Below are 22,283 nucleotides of genomic sequence, written 5' to 3'. Positions count from 1 at the left end.
TATTGTGAATTTAAAACCTTCCAACATCACCCCTTGCTGATATTTTATCTATAATACTGTGCAATGGTATATCTTAAAAGGCATTATTTAAGATTGTCAAATGTTTATCTGAATGCAATGGTAACAAATTTCATAAGAACATTTTAAGAATGTAAGTTATAAGGATTCAGACTTTTATCATCATCATTTTTGTTGCAGCATAATTTCCACACATAAATTAATCATCAGAAAAAACTTTGAAATTTGACCTTCCTTCCATCCTTCTTTTTGTCCATCCCATTTTCATTTGAAAAGCAAGCTTGAGTGGCGGGGGCACATTCTTCTTTTATTAAGTTCTATGGTTTATGGTGGTAACATGCTGAAATAAAAATGGACATAACTGTGAATTTAAAAAAATAAAAAACCTTTATTACCCTCTTTTTATTTACCAGTTACAAATGACTTTGACATACTAGAACACTAAATGCATCAAAACTATTTTAAATTTGCATGAAACCATTAACCTGAATATTTATAAGTATATAAACAACATGAATTATACAGTTGGAAAGGTTATATAGGACCTCGTATTATACTCAGCTAAGCATTTGCAGCAATTGAAACTTAACAGGCTTAAATTGAATGTACTGCAATGGAACTGTTTAAAGTCCGACAAAGTGGTTGTTTTACCTTATAAACTTTATTGTTCTTCTCCTGCATTAGTTTTAGCCTTGGATCTGGTCTAAAACCTGTAAGGGTAATAAATTATATCACCTTACATGTTAAGGTAATTGTTATAATCACACTACACATAAATTTATAATTTCACAAGTTTTATTCTTGATCATTTTCTTTTTATTGACAATAAAAATATGCCTCAAACTATTTCATACTTTTGGTAAGGCTCTAAAAGGATATTTTAATTTTTTTTTAAAACATGACGGGGATTATGTCAATCTTTAGGAAATATATAAAAAGGAATTGTATATTTTGGCGTTAATTTAGTTTAAGATTCACATTTCTCCTATGATGTTGTAAAAAGGTAAAAAATAAATATCCATTTGTAGGCTTTATTTTTTATTTTCCCCCTTGAAATTGTGAAAGAAATAATAGAAATCCATTCATATATCTCATTTAAATCACCAAACTCTCCGAGTATGAGACTCAATAGAGATTATGTAGTAACGGATCATTAAGAGAATATATTTTATCTACGCTGCTTGCGATTATAATTTGAATTTTTTACTTTGTTGATGAAGTAAATTTGACAATGTAAAACTAGACTACAGAAGTCAGTGGCCTTGTACAGGAGCTAAGAATGATAAATGATAAATTTCTGTTCCTCTCACAGCTGTGCTTTGTATAGCTGCATATTTAAGCAATATGGCAACTGCCAACAGTTTCATTTACCAACCATCATTAGGTTACATATATTTTTGCAATGTATCGACATAAAATATGATAAAGTATAATTTGTTACCATAGTAACCTAAACCTGGCAGGAAATGTCTTATCTTGAAACTTGTCTGCAATTTATGAAATGTTATTAATTAATTATTTATTAAAATCCTTGTTACTTTTTTGTATGATATTGTGTTCTGGATTTTGTCAAGTTTTTTTTCTGTTTGAGAATGAGATTCTTTGAAGTAAATTTTTTCTGGGGTTCATTGCTTCTAATGAAACCTCTGTCTGATGTCAGCCATCAGTTCAAAAGTTTCTGACTCTCTGATGCTTCACCCAGGTCAAAGGTTAATCAGCTCATTACATCATGGGAGGTTGAGGATAGAATTTTTAAGGAAAGGGGTGCTGTGACAAACTAATTTTTCCATAATTTGAATTCAAAAGTGTCTATTTGTTTCCTGCATTTTGAGGTTAGTTAAACATATAGTTAGGTATTTAGACAATTCTTTTCATATCCATTTGCTTATTGTTTACATTTGGACCCATGAACATAATTCTTAGTAAGCTCAGATGAAGCACAGTGAGATTGATCCTGAACAGATGTATGTCATCGTAAACAGGACTCCTTTGTAGTTAGATGCAAGTTATTCTAACAGTCTGGGGCCTCACTTTTGATGTTTGCACACTTTATCAATTTGGTATATTAAATATTGGGTAATTAGCTGCAATCTGTTTAATGTGTTTTCTTGTTTGTTTTATCTCTGCTTCTGTATCTTCTTTGATTCATTCTGATGGATATTAATTTTACTGAAGATTAACTTATACTGTGTTCTGTGTAAACTGTAAATTACGGTTAATTATTTTCATTTTATATATCTCTGATGATGAAAGTATAAGAATGTACAGACTGAAAGGTCCTTTATAGGATTAATCAACAGAATGTGCAGGATGTCAGGTCCTTTATAGGATTAATCAACAGTCATTAATAATCAATAATATAAAATTTGAAATAAAATTCACATGCACTGATTTTTAAAAAAATCAGATGACCACTGTAACTTAAAACAAGGTGTTTATATACATTAAGATTGATCATGAATTTAAATGTTCAGTGTAGTGCTAATTTTCTATAAGAAACTATGCAGACTTGTGAGAAACAATGAAAAAAATATATTCACATAACACCAAATCAAAATTGATTTTTTTTTATATTTAAAATGGTCCCTTGTATCTTGTATTTTGAAGCAAATGGAAGTTGGAAAACTTTATTAGGAAACAAATCGTGTCCAGATTATAATATGGATACAGAAAGCAGTGACCAATGTAAATATCAACCAAAATTTCAATGTATTTCTAAAAAAAATTGTGAATGATTTTCAGTGTTGCTTATTTATTTCAGATCATTACCGAATTTTATCATCTGGCAATTTACTCATCAGAAACCTTACATTAAATGACCAAGGGACATACCGGTGCATTGCTGTGAACCCAGTATCCAATCAAAATAGAACATCTAGCCACATCATCTCACTCAGTGTCAGGAATTATGCCCAAGGTAATTATTCCATAAATTCTTATTGCTATATGAGAGCGATTTCTGGAAATGCCTTATAGAAAAAATGGTCTCAGAGTTGAAAAAAATGCAATAAATAAATGCCATATAAATGTAAAGTCCGAATTTTGCTTCATCTCTGTGTGAAACATTTTTGATTAGAATGTGTCAAAAGATATTTAACAGCAATGAGCATTTTCAACTCATCACCGTAGGATATACTAGAAAATTTGCAAACTTTTACAGAATTTAATCCAAATTCGTAATTTCATGACTAAAAAAAAATGTATGAAACACATCTTACAATTATATGTAACTGTCTTAAAATATAAGATTTTTTAAAACTTTTTTTCTATCTCCACTTTATAAAAAAATCAAAGTGAAACAGAAGGTGACCGATTTTTCACAAAATGCAGATCATTGTAGTTACGATGGTGTCCTCCAAGAGTTGACGATCAAGGAAGGGAACAGACAGTACATTATATATTCTATGTCTAATGATATTTGCACTTATACTCACCTGTCTGTTTTAATCTACAAGATTATATATGTGTATGAACACAGGACCTTTGAAATCTTTTCCCTATCATATATGTGTGAACGAATATAAATTTGACATTTAACTATTCATGAGGGTATATTAAGAGCCATAAAACTCATGAATGAGACATTTCAACAATAGTCTGTATTAATATAAAATTTAAGCTTGGTTAAAAACAAGTACTGTTTTTGATCATCGGAGGTGGTCTTAAATATTTCCAAATTATTTATTAATCTTAAATAATTTGCTAGGTTCCAAAGCGTGGTGCTTTGTTCAAAAGTGAAATGAGCTCATAATAGTTCACACGTTGCCCAGTTAAAAACTTTTATCTTTTGGGAAGCATTAATTTACGGGGCAGGCACCTGGCGCTTACTGAAAAAGATCAAAGACGATTTCTTTGATTTATACTTATATTTTCTACCTATTATCTGTATGTTGATAAAAAGACTGCCAAAGGTAACGAAATCTGAAATAGATTCCATTATCTCTGTGTATCAACATTCTCACCAAAGCCATTTATTTAAAGTACTACTGTAATTAAATAGTAACTATTTATCTGCTAATAGTAAACAAACATTGTCAAGTTATACTATAAACTGTCTACATCTGTAAAGTAGGTCACAGCTACCAAATTACCAAAAACCTAAAGAAGTGTACCGGTAACTTGTTTATCAAAGCTTTATGATTCTAACCTTAGCCATTTATTTAAAGTACTCTGTAATTAAATAGTAACTATGTATCTCCTTCTATAAACTGTCTACACCATTAAAGTAGGTCACAACTACCTAGTTATGGCTAAAGAATATTAACTGGTAAATCAAACTATGTACTTTTAACCTTAGACATTTATTTGAGGTTCCCTGTAATTAGATAGAAACTATGTATCTGTCTACATCAGTAAAGTAGGTCACATCTACCTAACTAAGGCTTTTGAGTAATAACTTTGCAAATTAATATTCTATCTATTATGGACATATCTAAAAGTTGGTTGCATCAACCTAAATATATTCAGAACACTTATCTTTGTAAATTTTTTACTGTAATTGCCTTCATGTAAAACAAAAATTACAAATTATGAAAATTGTTAATCTATTAAAAGATCACAATAACATAAGAATTCTATAATCTTACATTTTGTTAATTATTGTTCAAACTGTCTGCATCACTTAATAAGTCGCCATTACCTGAAGGTTTGTCATACTTTCAAAAATAAAATTTAAAAAAAAAGGGAAAGTGTTTTAATTGTGTTGCATATATTTATGTAATTTGAAAAGAGATATTGTAAGGAGAGAAGGCATATTGTATTAAACTTTAGGTAATAAAAACTTAAACTTAATTTAGGAGAAAGTTTGATTGTTTGACATGGGTTATAAATAGAAATAATTATGGCATTTATTAAAAAAAATATTTGAAAATGTATGGAGTGATGATTTAGACTGTTCACCTGTTCAATGGAGTCACATGATTACACGAAAAATAATACTGATTTCAATAAAATAAATGGTATAGAAAATGGTTGATAACAACTTTGTTATGTCAAAGGTCAACCTGATTTCTGCGCTGACTTGTTTTTAAGGTAACTGATACGATTTCTTCTCAATAGAATGGCATGATATAGTTCTACCATGCAGAAGTAATACATTCATATGAACTACAGTTTACAATATTAAGGCATGATTTTTTACTTTGATAAGACAGCCATTACAATGGCTTTTAATATTATACACCGATATCACCAAATTCCTATGTCATATTTTATAGAAGTGCTATTATAGACGTTTATAATGGAAGTTTGGTACGTGCCAATGAAAATATTTTATAATTATGGATCTCTATTTACCAAATTGTCAGTTGAGATTTGCCAAAATAAATCAAATATGAATTATTATAATAATTGTTAAAAGTCCTTGAAAGTAATGTTCTGACTTTACTGAAGAAATTATTATGAAGTCAAGTATGGTGGTTAGATAACAGAATTAACTTGTATAATGGAATTTACATGTAGGAATTTATGTGACATAACATAAAAAGTGTTTAAAACATTGGGTCTAAATGTAATTCATCCTATTAAATGTTCTTCACTGGGTTTATGACACGTGAACAAGGTTATATATTTGTTAGGGGATTGGTAAATATTCACTTGAAATACAATTCTAAAAAAATAAACATGGAAATAAGTGCTGAAATTAAAATTACTTTCAGACAAAGAATAATGATATTAGAGATGCCATATACAATTTTTTGTGACATGTTAGAGTGTATTTTTATACCAAGTTTACGAAATATTTCAGTAATCTTCAAATAATTAATTTAAAGTTTGTTAGTTTGAGAAGTAGTTATAAAAGTGCTTTGAGCGCTTTGATTATTTCAAGACAAAAACCAGTAAATGACAGTGTAAATGCAAGTAGTTTATTTGTAAACCACTACATTTTTACATTCAGATATTTTTCTCAAAGGATTTTTATTTTTTTTTATCTAAAACTGAAAAAAAAAGCAATATACTTTTACATCTGACAAATAAATCTGAGATATTATGTTTCCCCAACATTTGTTAATACCATAACATTACATTCAACCCTAAATTCATTTTCTATAAACCTTATATTAAAGTTGATTGACACCAACCTAATGTAGTGAAACTTTGACATACACCAACTAATAAAGCATCAATAGGCCTATACCATTAATGGTTCTAATTATTTCAGGGTAATTAAACTTTCAAAAATAATTTGGCCAAATTGTTGACTGTGTTCATTGGGCTAGAAAGATATCCTAAGATTTTGAACATTCATAATGGACAAATTGTTCAGGAATTTATGAAGGATAAAACCAAATTTATTTTGTCCATTTTTATGACCATGAATTATTCAGTGTTTCTTTTGATTTATGAAATATTTTGTTAAAATATGACATCAAAATAAAGACACAGATTTGTCAGGGAATCCTAAAGGTTTTTTGTATCTCTTCATTGTTCATTTAATTACACAGTAAAAAGAGTCCCCACCCTATGATTTATAACCAATATAAATTTCTTAAGTTAACCTTAAAAAAACAGAATTATGTACATTTGCCTTACCGTCTTTTTACTTGTACAAATTTGTTAAAAGATTTTTGACATCTGTGTGCAATATTTAATTACCTCAAATTTAGATTTAACAACAAATTAGTGTATTAATTACAAGATTTTAATGCTTTATTATTAAATGTCATGCAATTTGAAAAAAAATAAAAACAAAGGGGGGTAACTCCTAGAGTCTAAGATTTCTAATAAAATTACAAAGAAAAATAAAGTTGTATTTTGCACATTTGCTATAATTTTTAACCACTTATGATTAATAATGATATCCCTTATTCAGTGTTTTGAGTAGGATATTTGCACCAAAGTTTCGGGATGACTAACAGCAGAATAACCCAGTACTTATAATGGTCGGCTAAATTTATGATTGGGTTTATTACTTAACTACAGTTCTAAACTGACAAAGCTACTGAAAATAAGGATACAGTAATTATAAGTTGTCATGGGTGAACAATCTACCAAAACAGACGAGCATGGTATTAATACGCCAAATTTATCCTTTAAATTACGGAGAGGAAAGAAACATGAGTGTGTAATTTAGCAATCCGGTACACTTTTTGATTCACTGAATATAATAATTAAATTTTTGAAGGAATGTGTTTTGATGTTAGATTTAGTCCGGGTTTGTTTTGACAGAATTTGATATATAAGTATATGTTTCCACATGCTTTTAATATGAATTCTTTTGTCCAGTTTTGATATTTTTACTCAAGGTCATATTTAAACTAATTATTTTTTTTCACAGAAAATTTGCATTCAATGAAACTATATATTGATAAGGGATTAAAGGAATTTCCTTGCCATGAAATTATATCCTAGATTTATTTTTAAAATTCCAGATCTTGCATATTTGTTTTCTTGTTTGCTAGTAAATAAACTCCATCACCCTTCTGACCTGAGAGAAATGACAACTTGAGCGATAACTGCCGAAAGATGCATTTATTTTACTTGTTAGCAAAGCCTTCATATTGTTGGTAGACATACTTCTGAGACATATTCTGATGAAAGAAGTTTTCCTACTATATCATTATTCATCTTCAGAAATTAGACATTTTCAATACCATGGTGAATATGTGAATGAGTATCCTGGTTCTGATACCAGTCAGGTACCGCCTGTTGGTTCCTGTCAGCTGCACAGTACTGACACTCCCTCTTTACAGATAACAGTCAGGGGGGACACTTTGACAAATGAGATTTTAAAGTCATAGAATTATATCATTGGATTTGATATGACCTGGAAATGGATACCAGGTCATTATTAATGGCATTCTGATTAATAAGGGTACCAGTAAGGGTAACATTTGTGTTTATGTTTTCTTAAGAGGGGTGTTGTCACCTGTGCAAGTCACTAGAGGTATAAACATTATGTCATTAATTTCAAATGCCAAAAACTGAAAAGAAAAAAGAAATTGAAAGGGGACAAAATCAGCTTCTCATTTGTATCAGGTTTTCATCCTTAGTGATGTGAAATGTATCTTTGTGATTAGAAATGACATTGATAAGTGTTGACCATTAAGTGACCACTGAGATGACCAGATAGTGACAAGAATTGTATGTTGAATATAATGACAGGTGTTAAATTCAGGTGTAGGGCATGTCAGCCATGATTTAATAGGCATACCATCCATAATGAAATCTGACCCTTGTTTTTTAATAAAAATTTAATTTCATTAGAAAAATACTGAAGACGATTAATCTGAAATGTTATCGGATGCCTTTATATATTAGAAAGTGAGAATAATGATTGCACCCCATGGCTGGCCCCTGTAGATGTGGTTTTGGTATCTACTGGGTGATTGATGAGTTCGCCTGCTATCTGATGATGAAAAATGATAATGTTTGTGAGGGTCCAGGGAGGGGAGTTATTTGATTTGATCTTTGTTCAACTTTGCACAAGATCCAAGATAAGGGTATATGGTTACTACAGTTTTCATATGTCATATTTTAGAGAAACTTGACATGTTAGTTGGTTTATAATAAATGAACCCTTAAAATTAATAAAAAAAATTAAAATTACACTTGTTTCAAAAGTCTTATTTTGCCCTTAAATAACAAAGAAGCTTATATATTTTTCTGATAATCTTTTCACTACAATTTCCAAAAACAAACGAAGACAGAAACAAAGTTTAATAAGTTATTTTTTTCTTGAATATAATCTAATGGTCCGAGTTAAACTCATTTTTAAATTTAGAGAAATCAAGACTAATTAGGTAGTAAAATAAAACGTTATTAGGAAGATACATGTAAAACATCTATTTTATAGATTTTGTCAGATGCATATATCTAAATCCTAATTATCAATAAGTTTGAAACACAATATTTCAAAAAACATATTGCCAAATATATCGTTCTATTTTTGTTACTTTCCCATTAATCTACATGTTAAGGAAACATTGCCAGTTTCCGGATGGTTAATCTATGTTCTTACCCAGAAAACATTATTGTAGCAACTTCAAACAAAAAATAAATGACTTTTGAATTCACTATTTTGGAGAAAAATGTCCATTTATCACATGTTTTTCATTACAGTATAATTACTCACTGTTAGTTAGATGATCATTAAATAAATGGGGTACACATTACCAATCGCTAATGACTTTTTAACAACAGTACTATAAAAACAGATGTGTACCAACAAAACTGCCATTTTGAGCGAGAGGTTGAAGCCTTATTATTTACTTAATGTTACAGTTTATAATATATAACGTGATCAAAATAACTTATTCTTGAGTTTAGAAGAAATATTAATTCCGACATGAATGTGCAGTAATTACCTCCCCTGCATTTTTCACTTCTCTACCAGAGTAATAGGCTATTAATCCACAAGCTAAAAATCTTGTTGAAGATAATTTGTTAGATATGAACTTATCTTACAAACTTTGTTTTACAAATTAAATATTTTTAATAGATATTAAAGTCTTTATTTTTTGCATATAACATATTTTGATAGGATAATGAATTCTTTGTAATTTTGCAAATTGCATGTTTTAATGAGGTATTAAATGTTGTGAAAACATCTATTAAATCTGCTACTTTAAATATCATTTTGCCTATAAAACCTTGATTTTTGTTTAGTTAGTAAATATAGTTAAAATTTGAGTAGAATTATGTATTAGAGATCTTAATTTTTAATTGAACCACCAAATAATTCGAAAGAATATTATATTAAACCTTAGGAACAATACATTATATACCTTTGATGAGAATTAATGTAATGTTCACAGTCTAAGTCTAGTTATCTGCAAACAAAACAGTCCTTATTAGAATAACATTAAATCAATCTTTTTTTAATGATTTTCATTTTTTTTGTAATTTTGACAAGGACTTAATTGTATGCAAATAAAATATAGCCACATTACCATCTTGTTTACTAAGAATGACACCACATAAACATTTAGAATAGGTAAATCAAATGGTGTCAAAATGTGAAAAACATTTTTTGAATTTTTATTTCAATGTATATAATTATTTTCCAGGTTCAACTTCAGGAAATGTAAATGTTTACAGACCAATGGAAGTTGAAGCCCACGAAGGAGAGGATGTTACGATAGAATGTGTTGCTATAGGTCTACCTCAACCTGTTGTATCATGGGACAAATATGGTGGCAGTTTTCCAAAGGAACGAACAGAAACCATTCAGGGTAGGAATTTCCTACAATCCACCAAATTTAACCATGTTATGTCTAAACTGGCTTATTTAAATTCCATTGCTTCATTCTTGATGTCTGTTCAAATATGTGGCCAATTTTCAGCTAAAAAACAAATTTTCCAATCACCAAATTGTGAAATGAAAAACAGTAAAAAAAGGAGAAAAAATAAGTTTAACAATATGAAAAAAGAAGATGTGGTGTGGTTGCCAATGCCTATTAAGTTTAACAAGAATATTTTGACGAAAAACCAAGTTCAGTTTTACATTATAAAAGTTTGTAATTCGTTAAGGTACGCTGTTGTACTTCATCTTTCACTCACAATATTTTGTTGAATATTTAAATTAGTGGTCACATAAACCTCCAAATGAACTAAAATGAGTACTCCAGCAACAATAATAAACAAACAGTTAGGCCAGGATTTTTTAATTTGTTGGTTTACGGATCCGCCGACCCGATTTTGCTGATTTCCAGAATAAAAATAAAATTGACTTTTCATGCTTTTTTATTCCCGCCGACCTTAACAAATGCATTATCCCTGAAAAATAATTAAAATGTCCTTTTTTATGAAAGGAAATACATAAATCACTTAATACAGAAGTGATGACACTTTCTGTTGTGAAAAAATGAAACTTTCAGTTTACGTTTCTAAAAATAGACAAATCAATTATTAATGACCTTGAAATATTGTTTGCGCAAATAATTTTGCGGAACGAAATCTGTGTTTAAAACTAGTTACACAATAAGTTCGTTTCCTTTATTTGTCACCAGTCCTTAAGATGCCTGTTCTCATAGAAATAGACTTGTCCAAATGTGGACAGGTGGAAGTTCAAGACACCGAGTAAAAGTTCTGAATTTTAACAAATCATTTGAAATTTTCTTGTTTTCATAGATAATAAAAAAATATGTTCCATTTGGATAAAAAAACGGGAATGCATGACAACTATTATTTAACCCGATATTCTCGTTTTTCCAGTGGACGAGTCTACATGGTCTATTACGTTTTTGACACGCGTGTTGAAACTTATTTTCGTACGACGTTTTTACATTTTTATCTTTATCAGTTTTCGTGCTAATTACTATTCACCAAGTTTTAATTAAGAGCTACCGACATGAATCTCTTTTTCTTGTTTTTGAAATGACGATTTAATTTCGTCTATGTCCATGCACCCCTTTTTTACGGGAAATTATTAGACAATGTCATGCGATGTTTATTACAGCTGAGAAATACTATTTCATCCAACTAAAATTTAAGAATGATGACAAAATAGTATGACAAACATATTATTAGAAAGGTGAAATATATATATATATATTTATTTTGCATATCAGTTTTATGTCTTGAAAGATCTTTTTTTTTTCTTTTTTTTTCCGACCGACCGACCCGACTTTTTCATGGAGAAAATCCGTAAACCAACAAATTAAAAAACCGTGGCCTTATCAAAGTTATCATTTGGTTCTTTTTTTGCAGGAAATTTAATAATTAGAAATGTGACTCAGGAAGATACAGGTACATACCTGTGTAAAGTGAACAGTGGCAATGAAGAACAGACTGTAAAGGATGTTTATCTGAAACTAATTGGTATGTACTAATAATTTTTTAAACCTGCCCACGGCACCAAAATATTGTGATTTGAAGATATTTTATTTATAATCCTAATGTAGCAAAGTGATCCAAACACTGGATTATTTAAATACACAAGTTATAACCAATAAAATGAAGCTGTATTTGAGTAGATACTTAATTGTAGACATATATTTAAAGACACAAATATAGTTCAAGGAAATTAAGATAAAAGAGTGTTTTCTCTTCCTAAATTCACTAAAGAAAGGGACAAATATTTTAACAAAAGGAATGTGAAAAAAAAAACAATATCCCAAGAATAATTGTTTGGCCAGTTATATACTTTGCGATATTTTGAAACAGTCGATAATATTAATGTATGATTTTAAGTGTTTTCTTTACAATTTATTTACAGAACCTCCAACAGTTACTGCAGAAACTACCTCAGTTACCTTGACCCCATTAAATTCTGTCAAGTTGCGTTGTCAGGTGAGAGGTTCTCCTAAACCAGAGGTGATATGGTATCACAATGCTGTCCCAATCTCTAACATTCTCAATGTAGATGAGAATCAAGGAACAACGTATAGCCTTAATCATGTGATCCACGACGATGCTGGACTTTATCAGTGTATGTCCAGTAATGATATTGGTGTTGATTATGCAGTTATTAGAGTGGACATCACAGGTGATAGAATGGCTTCTACAACATCCAATAAAAACAATAACAATCCCAGACAGAGGCCTAATGTAAAAAGGAAAAATGGTAAACGTAGAAGGAAAAATAGGAGAAACAGAAAACAGAGAAAGAATAAAAAAACAAAAGGTCCTCAACCTGTTAATGATGGTCCTGATAATAGTAAGTTAATTCTTTACTTTAAAAAACAGTAAGAAAAAATGTATTTATGTATTCTAGTTATATTACTTTCAATATTTGAATATGTTACATGAATTCCCCTTTTCAGAATCTTAAGGACTGGGTAATTTCATTGTTCTTACACAAAAATGAAAATAATGTCGCATCATTGCATGGATGTTCATTGTTTTGATGTATGCTTTTGCATATATTACCCAGAATGCATTAGAGTCTGAAACGGCGAATTAAGAACTAATACTCCAATATAGGCTAGCTAACAGATTATTTAAAAAAAATATGTCTGGTAACAACTAATTAGAAAAACAGTCTCAAAAGCACAGAGTATTATACTATCTGTATTTGTTGTTTTTCATTTAAAAGCTTGATATGTAATATAAAATTTTGAAATACAATTTTCAACTTAAAACAAAGTACAGATAGACTAGTTCATAAAGCTTTATCCCCATGTGATTTTATAGTCATTGTAATGTCTTGTCTTTTTTGTAGCCAATGTAAAACTGGTACCCCCTTCAGCACCAGATGTGTACCAGTTATCAGATACATCAGTCAAGTTAAATTGGACTGTACCAGCCAATGATGGACTGAATATTATATTTTTCCGTGTTCAGTATCGAGTGATCAAACCAAAGAAGAGTCCCTGGCAGACAGATGATAACGAGATTCAGGGAGATCGTAGGCAGTACGAAGTCAAGAACTTGGTTGCCGAGGGAACTTTTAAGTTTCGTATTGCAGCAGTGTACTCCAATAATGACAATAAAGCTGGTCCTAATTCAGACAAGTTCACATTACATCTACCAACGTACCAGCAGCCACAGGTTCCCAAGAACCCGCCGACTATTGTAGAAGTTAAACCGATTACATACATGGATAACTATGCTCTCAATATCAAGTGGAATGTAAGTCTAGCAAGTTTTCTTATAAATTAGGACGTTAGTTTTCTTGATTGAATTTTTCATGTAGGAGCCATTTAAAGTGGACTATATAGTGTGGGGTCTCTTATTGTAGAAGGCTGTACAGTTGCTTATAATTGCTTATTTCCACTTCATTTAAATTTTGGTGGATATTTGTCTCTTAGGAATGAAATTTTTTTTCAGACTACGGCAGATGTTCTCTTTTCAAACAATAAAATATATAGGTCTTTGAGGGTCTTGTTAAAGCTTGATGCATTTCATAGATAAATGTGCTTTTTGTTGAAGATGTTGACCTCTAGATTTCTATTATTTGTGTTGTAGGGTTGCAGTACATTGGCATATTCTCAACAATTCCTTTTATTGATATACCAAGTAAAGATAGGTTTCATGGACTAGTTTTAAACTGCAATTACTTACGATTCAAATTGTTCTCTTTCAGTACATCCCAGTTAAGTCATCACCTATAGAAGGATTCTTCTTATATTATAAACCATTCAATTCCAAGGGAGATTATAAGAAGGAAATGTTGATGCAACCATCCATACGAACCTATCTGGTGGTCGAACTGAAAGCAGCGACAGAATACTCACTTAAAATGCAGTGCTTCAACTCAGAGGGGATGAGTGACTTTAGTAACACTGTGGTCATGAAAACTCAAGGTGAAGGTTAGTATAGTGTGTCTATATATTGTTAGTGACTTTACATCACAAGAGTTCATAGAGTCAATACAATAGAAAAACAAAGGATATGGGATATCTATCTATGACACACAATCAGTACATACACAATAAAAAAAACATGAAATTAAAAGGAACAGTGCTTTTATTGCTGTTCTTCATCTCAAAGTCCCAGTGATGTCTCTACAAGGAGAAAAAAATTCTCACCTCACTACAAGTGTAAGACTGCCCCTAGCACAGGCTTAAGAAGAATTTTTGCCAAAAATAATTTTGATTGCAAAAGTAGTTGCAGTATGAATTATAGATGTTCAATTACAAATTCCCTCCTAGTTACAATTAAACTTGCTAAAGTTTTGGTTAAGGTAAAAATAGGTTATAATCAGTTTGATGTAAGTATAACATGAATGAATGCATTCTGAGAGTTCATACCAATTGTATAATATGTACATTTATATTATTTATGGATTGATAAAATCACTTTAAATAGATAGTCATGTCATAAACTCATTAGAATTGAAAGTTTGAATATTACATTGTAGATAAACTTGATAGTGTTTCTCTGAATCTTGCACATATAAACCACACACATTGATAACATGTGCAATAGACAGCAATTTCATCTTTTGAAGATTTTCTCATGTTTACATTCTTAGAAAAAGAACAAAAGTAATCCCTTTCCTCTATTGGTAGGAATGTTTCTCATTTGGAATAGCCGCAAAAAAATAGTGTTGTTTTCTAGATTCCTAGATATTAAATATTTAGTTCTTAATAATGAGAATAGATATAGAAAGATGTGGTGTGAGTGCCAATGAGACAACTCTCCATCCAATTAACAATTTATAAAGTAGAACATATCTCATCTTGAGAAAAATGAAGGTCCAATCTTGACATTCATAATTAAACCACCCCTCACTCTTATGTTTTGACTAACTGGTGATATTTTTTGATAAACACTGATTTTTTTTTCAAATTTACCCATAATGAATCTTAATTTTCTAGAACTTACAAACAGGAGAGAGAAGAATAATGACATTTTTATATTGACGGGACGTATTATGGTATACAAATGTCCGGTGTCTGTCCGTCTGTCTGTCCGGCGTAAACAGGTCGCACCGTAACTTGAGAACAACTTATCCAAATTTCATGAAACTTAATATAGTTGTTTCTTATAATGGTCAAATGATCTGTATACTTTTTGTTGAAAATAAGATTTAAACTTTTTGAGTTACGGCACTTTGTAACTAAAACAGGGGTATGTTTTTTTAGCTCACCTGACCTGAAAGGTCAAGTGAGCTTTTCTCATCACTTGGCGTCCGTCGTCCGTCGTCCGTCGTCTGTCGTCCGTCGTCCGTAAACTTTTACAAAAATCTTCTCCTCTGAAACTACTGGGCCAAATTCTACCAAACTTGGCCACAATCATCCTTGGGGTATCTAGTTTAAAAAATGTGTGGCGTGACCCGTCAAACCAACCAAGATGGCCGCCATGGCTAAAAATAGAACATAGGGGTAAAATGCAGTTTTTGGCTTATAACTCAAAAACCAAAGCATTTAGAGCAAATCTGACATGGGGTAAAATTGTTTATCAGGTCAAGATCTATCTGCCCTGAAATTTTCAGATGAATCTGACAACCGGTTGTTGGGTTGCTGCCCCTGAATTGGTAATTTTAGGGCAATTTTGCTGTTTTTGGTTATTATCTTGAATATTATTATAGATAGAGATAAACTGTAAACAGCAATAATGTTCAGCAAAGTAAGATCTACAAATAAGTCAACATATTTAAAATGGTCAGTTGACCCCTTTAGGAGTTATTGGCCTTTATAGTCAATTTTTAACCATTTTTCGTAAATCTTAGTAATCTTTTACAAAAATCTTCTCCTCTGAAACTACCATGCCAAACTAAACCAAACTTGGCCACAATCATTATTGGGATATCTAGTTTAAAAAATGTGTGGCGTGACCCGTCAAACCAACCAAGATGGCCGCCATGGCTAAAAATAGAACATAGGGGTAAAATGCAGTTTTTGGCTTATAACTCAAAAACCAAAGCATTTAGAGCAATCTGACATGGGGTAAAATTGTTTATCAGGTCAAGATCTATCTGCCCTGAAATTTTCAGATGAATCGGACAACCCATTGTTGGGTTGCTGCCCCTGAATTGGTAATTTTAGGAAAATTTTGCTGTTTTTGGTTATTATCTTGAATATTATTATAGATAGAGATAAACTGTAAACAGCAATAATGTTCAGCAAGGTAAGACCTACAAATAAGTCAACATGACCAAAATTGTCAGTTGACCCCTAAAGGAGTTATTGCCCTTTATAGTAAATTTTTAACAACTTTTCGTCATTTTTTGTAACTTTTCTAAAAATCTTCTTCTCCAAAACTACTTTGCCAAATTTAACCAAACTTGGCCACAATTATCATTGTGGTTTTATATAGTTTAAAAAATGTGTCCGATGACCCAGCCTACTAAACAAAATGGCCGACATGGCTAAAATTAGAACATAGTGGTAAAATGCAGTTTTTGCTTTATATCTTTGAAACTAAGACATTTAGGGCAAATCTTTCAACATTTAAATGTCCATCAGAATAAGATATATCCCCTCACAAATTTTGAGTTGAATCGGACAACCGGTTTTGGGTTGCTGCCCTAAAATTTGTGATTTTAAGGATATTTTGCAGTTTTTGCTTATTATCTTGAATACTATTATAGATAGAGATAAACTGTAAACAGCAATAATGTTCAGCAAAGTAAGATCTACAAATAAGTCAGCATGATCAAAATTGTTAGAGGACCCCTTAAGGAGTTATTGCCCTTTATAGTCAATATTGAACAACTTTTCGTCATTTTTGTAACTTGTATAAAAATCTTTTCTAAAACGACTTGTCCAAATTTAACCAAACTTCGGTACAATCATAATACATTGTACTAGGGTATCTATTTAAAAAAAAAGTGTCTAATGACCCCGCCTACCAACGAAGATGGCCGACATCAGTAAACACATTAACAGGTGAGCGACACAGGCTCTTGAGAGCCTCTAGTTTCACATGTCGCACCGTATCTCAAAAACCATTCTTGATTATTGCTTAAAACTTTACACACTTCTTAGTAATATTAATCTTAATATCTGTATCCTTTTTGGTGATGATTCAAAATTTCATTTTTGAGTTATTGAGTATTTCGTAAAAAAGGGGGAGGGTTTTTTTACATGTCGCGCTGTATCTCAAAAACGATTTATGATTATTGCTTAAAACTTTACACACTTCTTTGTTATATTAATCTTAAGATCTGTATACTTTTTGGTGATGATTCAAAATTTCATTTTTGAGTTTAGTATTTTGTGAAAAAGGGGGAGGGGTTTTTTACATTTCGTGCCGTATCTCAAAAAGGATTTATGATTATTGCTTAAAATTTTACACACTTCTTTGTTATATTAATCTAAAGATCTGTATACTTTTTGGTGATGACTCAAAATTTTATTTTTGAGTTAATGAGTATTTTGTAAAAAAGGGGATGTTTTGTTTTTTTGCATGTCACGCCGTATCTCAAAAACAATTTATGAATATTGCTTGAAACTTTACACACTTCTTTGTTCTATTAATCTAAAGATCTAGATACTTTTTGGTTTGATTCTAAATTTTATTTTAGTGGTATTTAGTTTTTTTGTAAAAAAAAAAAAAAAAAAAACAGGGTGGGGGGTGGGGGGGTTTCTCATGTCCCGCCGTGTCTCAAAAACAATAAATGGTTATTGCTTAAAATTTTCTTAGAAACTATTTATGATTATTGCCTAAAACTTCCACATAAGACGTGGGGCGTATCATGCGCTCATGGCGCAGCTGTTTATTGTTTTTGAAAGTGACTTTATTAGCAAGAATATCAATAGCAATAGCATTGACCTTTGCACAATTATTAATAAAAAATCAGAATCTATTACTTCAATCAAATAAATAGGTATGATCTTATCATCTAATGTTTTATTTCTGTAATTACAAGAAAAATGTAAAGTGAATTACAAATCATGACTGTAAAACAGTTTGGTGCTAAAACATACATCAAATATTTGTCAGATGATAGACTTGATAGATGCAGAGGGAGCAAAAAGCTAAAATTGTTTTGTTTTCAAATATCCAATAAAAAGAACTTAAAAAAAAGTATATAGGTGAATTATTGTTACTTTTGATGAGAATACCATCTCTAGACAAAAGATGTTATGCAATATTTTGATTTAATTTAATGGCAGGAAATTTTATGTCAGTGAATGCATAGATAACTTCCGTTGTCTGAGAAACTTGAGTAACCCTTTGTAACTAGGGGATTGAATTTATATGTGAGTTACATTGTATCAATCACCCCTATCTAAGAAGAATTTTAAATTCAGATGCATTGAAAAAGTAAAGGCTCCTTAAGATATATATATATATATATATATTGAAGACTAAGTTATAAAAAAAAAACAAAAAAAAAACGAAATATATATATATATATATATATTGAAGACTAAGTTATAAAAAAAAAAAAAAAACGAACAACATTCTGCTGTTCTCCAAAAACAATTGTAACACTTCTATTCATAATTTAGGTATATATCCATTCTACCGATGGCTTAATTCCAATGACATCTTGAAAGCAAATCACACTAACCTACATTATATGGAGTGTGTTGAGGAGTTGTCTCATTGGCAATCATATCACATCTCTTTATGTTTATATAGTATTTATAATTTCTTTTTTTTTTGGGGGGGGGGGAATTATTCAATCATTATCTTAATATGCAGCTAGCCCGTATTTATATTTGCAGTAGACATGTTTATAATAATCAGTGAAATAACAATACTATTTGTATTTTAGGAAAGGAACCAAAGTTTCCATTTATCCCCCCATCCACATCTAAACCACCAGCAGAACAGAGTAACGAGGGTTCACCAACTAAACCTGACAATCAGGCTAATAGTGAACTATTATACATGATCCTGGGAATAGTCTTCGGTGTTCTTATGTTGTTGTTGATTGTTTTTATCTTCATGTGTTGGTGGAAACAGAGACAACAAAGGAGAATGATGGGTAAATTATTATTATAAATATATTTTCAAAGTTTTAGAGATTTATTCAGCACTCTATTAGCCTTTACCATTATAGGAGAAAATGATTTAAATGGACAATATATAAACATTTTGTACTTATTTGAGAATGATTGAACTCAGTTATACTCTTGCTTCAAAGAATGCCAGTTGAGAAATTTCAATAAAATTTTCCTACAATTTTTTTTTAGTAATTTTCAGAGAATACATTGCATTTTTTTAAGGACTTTTTTCCCTTTCATTCTTACTTCAACAAAAATCTCTGTCTTATTACAGATGCTATGAATGATGCTGTTCTGAGAAATAAATTTCAAGATCCATCTCAAAGAATTTATGCTGACAGTCTGCGGAAGAAATATGTAAATGGTGGATATTCCGCTGTTCCTACAGTACCACCTGTTCAGAATGGACAGGTTCAAAATACTTATACCAAGATGAATGTTAATGTTAATCCATTGTCAGAAATGGACATGCATTCAATGAGCAATGGACACACTGGGAATCAACTTCACCAGGTATGTAATCAGGGTCAGAAGGTCATGTAGAAAGGGGTCAGAGATCATATGCATTCAATGAGCAATAGGGATACTGCACATCAGTATCAACATCTATTTTTATATCGCTATGCATGTAATATTTGTAACTGAATGTTTTAAAGTACCAATTCATTATCATCATCAGCAAGTCAGAGTGGAAGAACATGCAATCTAATCTCTGTAGACTAATTAAACAGCAGTGCTATCTGGTATATATTCAGGGTATGGGACATCATATACAGTTTGAATCTTATGACATGGATTTAATATTGATGTAAGCTTCATTCTGAAAACCATAAGGATTGCCACTTTCTTATTTGTTATGTGTTCAATTTTCAATACTAAAAAAATGTGATGCAAATCTGTAACATTTGACAAACACAGTAAAATATATATGTATATTGAAATACAATGTTGGTATTCCAATTGTCACAAATATAAATCTGTTTTCAAAATAAAGCTTACATTACTTACACTTTAACATAAGATTGACCTTTGATTTATGTTTTTCAGCAAGCAACACCTTTTGTTCCGAATGGCACCTTACCTAGTCAATATAGTGATAATGACCTTTGATTTATGTTTTTCAGCAGTCAACACCTTTTGTTCCAAATGGCACCTTACCTAGTCAATATAGTGATAATAACAATAAACAGAATCTGGACAATTCATTGGAAGGCAGTCAGTGTCTCAATACTCCAGATTCTATGGGTAGTGGGGAGGCACCTGCCATCCCGCCCTCGCCTAATTCTTACAGTGTGCCAATTGGTTATGATCAATTTACAACTTCAGACTCTCAGGAGCAATATTCTAATAAGTCATGTGATCAGCTGGCTGAGTCACATGACCCAAACAATTTAGATTTTGTGAAGCAGTGTTCTAATGACAGTTCTGTGGCCAGTGAAAATAGTGTTCATTCAGGAAAACATAAGCGAAGACGAAAAAGGAAAGCAGCAAGTAGTGAAAATTCTACAAGAGATCAAGCGACGAATACTGATTTAAGCAGTAATGGTTAGTATATTAAATAATGAAAGTGACAGAACGTAAACCATCAAATATTGTTTTGATATTAGAAAAAAAATCCAAGCTATATAGTGAAATAAAATTACAGTAGCGTGTAAGCAGGTTTTGTTTTCTTTCTGAAATATATATATTCGTTAAGGTACAATCAGAAATTAAACAGTTTTAATAGCAATCGTTGTCTTTTTAGTACATGTTTGAATGATGAGCAACATATTTAGGTGATACATTTTTGTTGTGCAGATCTGAATGTTAAGCATTATTATTACACCATCTTTCCATGTGCACCTCTCAGCTTTAAGCAATAATTAATATATATATATGATTCATTAAGTAATCTGTTATTGTGAATCTCTAAATGAAAAACAGCAAGCAATCATTTATATATCCTGCAAAATATTCATCTATTAAATATATTTTTCAGAAGGAACAATTGAGTTTTCACATGTAAATAGAGATACAAATTCACCAGAAGCATTTGAACAGTGTTATACACGGACTAGCTCCAGTGAAGATTGTGATCAGGTCGTATGACACGGAACTAACCTCAAATAAAAGACTGATATACACAGCTTTTATACAACAAAACGAGAATAATGTACAGTCTACCTGGCATTTCATTTAATACGAGAATCTCTTCTATGGTGCATCATGTTATTAATACTCAGGATTAAATACTTGTATGGAGTGCATCATGCTATAATTCCATTGGATAACTTTACTGCCAAAGATTGGACATATTTTTGCAGTTCTTTATATAGTAACTGTAACAAATAACCAAAGTTATTTATAGTACCATGGAAACTGTACATCACAAGTAAACAATAATTTGATTGGCTGTGATATAAATTCCTGAACAGGAAGTTACTTGTGATGTGACATTGTTGATTGAAATCCATGGAAAATATTTTCATTTTGTGAAGTATGAAAATATTTTCTAAAAATGAAGTATTGTTGACCCCTGCCAGGTCATATCGTTGTATACTGGTACCCTGTTAAAGGGTAAACCAGTCCTATAGGGTAAATCTACAGATTGTTATTTGTGCTCAAATGGGTACTTTAATTCAAATTTATACAAGTTTTAAGTTAGCGGAACAATCTTTCTTCACTTCATATCTCATTCAGATTATTTCTTAATTTGCAGAATATTTTAAATCTATAAATAGATGTTTAGCTGAGAGAAACTATTTGTAATCTCTGCAGCATTTCTTACTAATAATGAATATTTGGGAACAACATTTCCATTCAAAAATTAGTTCTAAATATGGTCATGTTTGAATAAAGAAAAACTTTCATGTTTTTATATCTTTTATTTAAAAGTATCATAGCTTAAACATAAATAAAAATGTGAAATTCTATTCAATTAAGGTTATTTTTAACATAGTTGACATGTTGTTGAAATCGTTAAATATTTAATTTCAATTT

General features: G+C 30.6%; 1 protein-coding gene across 6 annotated transcripts in view; it reads left to right on the top strand.

Moving 5' to 3' along the window:
- Positions 1–22,047, top strand: part of LOC143079037 (interference hedgehog-like) — a 94,393-nt gene extending 72,346 nt beyond the window's left edge. For 5 of the 6 annotated variants that reach the window (XM_076254163.1, XM_076254164.1, XM_076254167.1 and 2 more), the window contains 10 exons: positions 2,780–2,935; positions 10,026–10,190; positions 11,668–11,778; positions 12,176–12,616; positions 13,121–13,530; positions 13,985–14,210; positions 19,073–19,285; positions 19,579–19,817; positions 20,429–20,849; positions 21,283–22,046. In XM_076254163.1, the coding sequence (XP_076110278.1) occupies positions 2,780–2,935; positions 10,026–10,190; positions 11,668–11,778; positions 12,176–12,616; positions 13,121–13,530; positions 13,985–14,210; positions 19,073–19,285; positions 19,579–19,817; positions 20,429–20,849; positions 21,283–21,392 (2,492 nt within the window). In that variant the 3' untranslated portion in view covers positions 21,393–22,046. Of the gene's footprint in view, positions 1–2,779; positions 2,936–10,025; positions 10,191–11,667; positions 11,779–12,175; positions 12,617–13,120; positions 13,531–13,984; positions 14,211–19,072; positions 19,286–19,578; positions 19,818–20,428; positions 20,850–21,282 lie in introns of all 6 variants that reach the window. The other variant, XM_076254168.1, reaches the window with a different exon arrangement.
- Positions 22,048–22,283: the final 236 nt, after the last annotated feature.

This window comes from Mytilus galloprovincialis, chromosome 6 (genome assembly GCF_965363235.1).
Source record: "Mytilus galloprovincialis chromosome 6, xbMytGall1.hap1.1, whole genome shotgun sequence".
Taxonomy (NCBI): domain Eukaryota; kingdom Metazoa; phylum Mollusca; class Bivalvia; order Mytilida; family Mytilidae; genus Mytilus; species Mytilus galloprovincialis.
This window is presented reverse-complemented; position numbering and strand designations above follow the sequence as displayed.